Source organism: Egretta garzetta, unplaced genomic scaffold, assembly GCF_000687185.1.
Source record: "Egretta garzetta isolate BGI_Z169 unplaced genomic scaffold, ASM68718v1 scaffold819, whole genome shotgun sequence".
Lineage (NCBI taxonomy): Eukaryota > Metazoa > Chordata > Aves > Pelecaniformes > Ardeidae > Egretta > Egretta garzetta.
This window is the reverse complement of record NW_009260833.1, coordinates 375,785-379,689: the sequence shown is the minus strand read 5'-3', so window position 1 is coordinate 379,689 and position 3,905 is coordinate 375,785. Positions and strand designations below refer to the sequence as shown.

Sequence of the window (3,905 nt, the reverse complement as noted above, 5' to 3'; positions counted from 1 at the left end):
CCCGGGCGCCTCGTGCCTCCCCCAGCCCCGGGGAAGCCGGGCTTTGCCGCTCCTCGCAGGGGCTCGCTCAGAGCCTGCTTTGCTTTTTCATTTTGTCTGTGGCCAAACCCATCCTCACCTTCCAGCTTGCCCAGCCACCGGGCAGCGCCAGGCTCGTGCTGGAGCCCGGACCACGCACCTCAGGCGCTGGACTGTTGTCCAAATCTCCTCTGAAGGCAGGGCAAACCCCGCTTTTATCCAGCAGGAGACTGACAAGCACCAGCACACCTTCAGTGCAGGTTTCTCAGCTTCTCACTCAACATCCAGCATCGGCACTGTCTGCTCTGCTCTTCCACCCACAGCATGCACAGGGCAAAAAAAAATAAGAGATAAACCCGTGGGATTTGCTCTGGGGCTGGAGGAGGCTAAACAAACCCACCCCCAAACCGTTTGTCCTCAGAAAAGTCAGGGTGGAGAGCAGGGTTTCATTTGTTTTGGGAAGTGAGCGCTTAATGCTTCACATTTCCCCAATTTAGAAGGAAGAAAACAACTTCCCCAAGCTGCACCAAGGGAGGGGGGGCTGCACACCACCGAGCCCAGCATGAACCAGTCCAGCCCCTGGACCATGTGGCTCCCAGTGGCAGGAGCGGAGTTTTCCACACTTCTTTGCCAACGGGTTTATTTAATTCACCTAACAAAGAAGGCAGCTCTGGAGGGGGTGATTTTTTGTTTTTTAAAAGGCCAAACCCCAATGCCTCCGGGCTCCGGCGGTCAGAGAGCACCGCAAAATCTCGACTGCACACCCTGGCCCCCGGGCCGGAGCCACCTCCTGCGCAGCCTGGGCAGGAACTTCCCTCAGGACACATCTGATTTCCTCCTCGCCTCGCTGCTCCACCCACGAGCGTGTTGTGTGTCGGGCTCATCCTTTTTTCCAGCCCCTGTGCTGACCCGGAGCCAGCAGCAGGACGTGGGAGACTGTCACCTCCAGGTGGCTGCAACTCGGATCCTTGCTTCAGTAATTCTTAAGTCACTGAGAACCTTGGTTACTACACATCAAATACGTTCTTTTAAATAACATTTAGAAGGTTTGTAAGATTTTTCTACTTTTGCTTTCTTCATAATCACTTCTAGTTGTCTTCCTCCATCCGTATGTCCCTTCCCTAAAGTCCTTCGGCTCCCCTGCTTGAGGGTTTGGAAGAAAAGGGGACGGAGATCAGTGCAAGTCCCACCGAGTAAGATCAAATTTGAAACTTCAGAACAAGCAGAGCCCAAGAGCTTGGCTCTGGCTGCTTTTCTAGTAGCAATCATTCAACCCCTGGCTGCTGTTATTGGCGTAACTCCACCTGGTTTATGAAAAATTAAGTGTCTGGCCTGCCTGGAACAAATATGGAACCAGCCACGCTCCGAGTTCAGCGCTCTGGGGAAATGCATAAGGCATCGTAGCAGAGATGAAGGAAACACAAACGAATGCCCAATTATTTAAATTGTCTGTCAGTAGTTTCAGTTCTTGCCCAGACATAACGTAACATAGTGGAGGCAGGGGTTTTCTCAGCAGCCACTGACTAATTTCAGAAAAAAAATCGTACAAAATTGAGAAAAAAAAAAAAAAAAAAAAAAAAAAAAAAAAAAAGATGTAAACAGTGCAGTAGTGAGCACGCCGCAGATGAGTCCGAGCAGAGCCCTTTCTGCGTACAGAGCGCGTACGCTTATGGAAGAGATATGCAGGAGCCTTTATGAGACAAAAAAAAAAATATAATATTGCATGAATGAGACGGAAAGATCATCCCAGCTCTTGAAAAGCACGCGTGGCACCGTGCGAGCGGCATGGTGGGCGGCTCGCCCTCCCTTCCAGCCTGAGACCCAAGAGGAAAAGCAAGTTTGGTGCCTCCTAAAATCCACAGTGCCTCGTGGAAGTGGATCAAGATGCATCACAAGCAAAGTAGCTATAAAAGCAAGGCAATCGTACGGTTCCCAGCCAAGGGCTTCTCAGAATTCACCACAAAAGACATATTTGTAAACAATCTTTAGTTACAAAAGTAAATTTATTATTAGTTCACTTTTACAATTTTTTTTTTTTTTTTTTTAAATTCATTGTAACAATCTATAAATAACTCCTGGTCATAGTCACCACATCCGGGGGACAAGCTTGATGTTTACGTAGTTTGAGAAGTTACAAACTCAAGTACGTTTTACCTGTACGGTTTTGAAAAGCGTGACACACCACACAGCCGGCTCCCTCACTCGGTAACCACCGGCGGAAGGAACGCCGCGGACCTACAGCACCATGGACTGTGGATTTCTAAGCAACAGAGGAGCGAGCCTTAGCAAGGCGCGAACCGGCATGTTCAACTGCTTGAACTTCAAAAGCAGCTCAGAGAAGTTTGTGCTTCCTAAAAGAGATTAAAAGAAAGAAAGAAAATGAGCACGTCTGGGCGCAATGCTGGCGCGACAGAAGCGCTCTCGATAGTGGAGGGAATCAGACGGGGTTCAGGGTGGGCCTCTGGAGATGCGCTCGCTGCTACTCGTTTTGTTGCAATGCTCATTAAAAAGTCAGGGTTTTATAGAAGAATTTTAAGAAATCCCAAATTCAATTAACATGGCGGGAATTCCCAGAACAGAGGCGTGTAACAAGTAGAGAAGACACGGAAGACTGGGATTTCCGTAAAGGCCTTTTGACCTGCACAGGTACCCAGGCACCTGATCGGAAACGTCCAAGGTGAGACACGTTAGCCTGTAGGCTGAGGGTGCTGTCGCCCGCACCGCACTCCTGGGCCGGGGGCTGCGGCCTCTGCAAAGCCTTCGGCAACAGATTCTCCTCACCACCGAGGTGGCAACATTCATGTCACCCCCCTAAGCAAGCCACAGAGTTCCCCAAATTGAAGTCCAGCTGCATTTGTTCTGCAGCTTGAGAAACCTTAGGCAAACAGAGGAGGATTGGCATATCCCCACGTTGGGCTGACTGAGGCCAGGAGAAAAGTTGCCCAGTGCAAGGGCCCAAAATTTCCCTGGATCCCAAGTCGATTACCGCTGGAAACCTGGAAGAGCAGGTGATCGCTCTGACTGGTTACGTGGAGGAAAGAGATTTGAGGACATTCAGGATATGGTTAGCCCAACCAAAAGAACACTTTTCCTTGTCACAGCCCGTCTTACCTGGTCCTGCTGCCTGCAAGAGCATCATTAGCTCCAGGTCAGGAAAAAGCTAATATTTTTTTTTATATAGGCCAATTCTGGCTTCTTTAGTCCTGCATAAAGTTTCCACCTTTTCTGTCCAGACTCGAGGCAATTAACAAATAAAAATCAATAAGCTTTCAGAGGAAATGCACGCTGTCACCTGATTTCCAGGGCATACCCCTTTCAGTAGGCAAGGCCAAACCCCGGAGCGTGTGGCCATGCGCGGTGTCCTGCACTCCGGTCTTACCTTCCAAGCCTCCAGCTGCCAGCTGACCCGGTGTTGGGACAGAGTGGTAAATAAGGAAGCAAGCCAGCATGCTCAGCTGAGATTCCTCTGGGGGCTGCCCACTTAGGTAGGAATGCAGAGAGACATCCCCTCCAGCTGCAATACACAAAACCCTCTGATGAAATTTAGGGAGCACTTGCGGGAGGGAACAGAAAGGCCAAACAACAGTATTTCCACAGAAAAAACTCGCTGAAAAGAGTTTCCAACTCCCCACAGCGATGGGCTAGGGATTTGTTTGTGAGCCGCCTTCATTCTGCTGTGGCCACCCCTCACCCTCTTCTCTGCTGTGGTCACCCCTTGCCTTCACTCCTAGAAAATTCTCTCAGTGCAATATAGAATCATAGAATCATAGAATGTGTTGGATGGGAAGGGACCCCTAGGGATCACCCAGCCCAACCCCCCTGCAGGAGCAGGGACACCTTGAACCACATCAGGTTGCTCACAGCCCCGGCCAACCTGGCCTGGAATG

The 3,905-nt window shown here is 50.1% G+C and overlaps 1 protein-coding gene across 1 annotated transcript in view; it reads right to left on the bottom strand.

Annotated features, from left to right (window-relative positions):
* Positions 1–2,075: 2,075 nt before the first annotated feature.
* Positions 2,076–3,905, bottom strand: part of ANAPC1 (anaphase promoting complex subunit 1) — a 40,274-nt gene continuing 38,444 nt past the window's right edge. Inside the window, exons 46-47 of the mRNA XM_035902384.1 lie at positions 3,398–3,532; positions 2,076–2,369 (exon numbers count right to left, since the gene is read on the bottom strand). Coding sequence (XP_035758277.1) covers positions 2,254–2,369; positions 3,398–3,532 — 251 coding nt within the window. The 3' untranslated portion in view covers positions 2,076–2,253. The remainder of the gene's footprint in view (positions 2,370–3,397; positions 3,533–3,905) is intronic.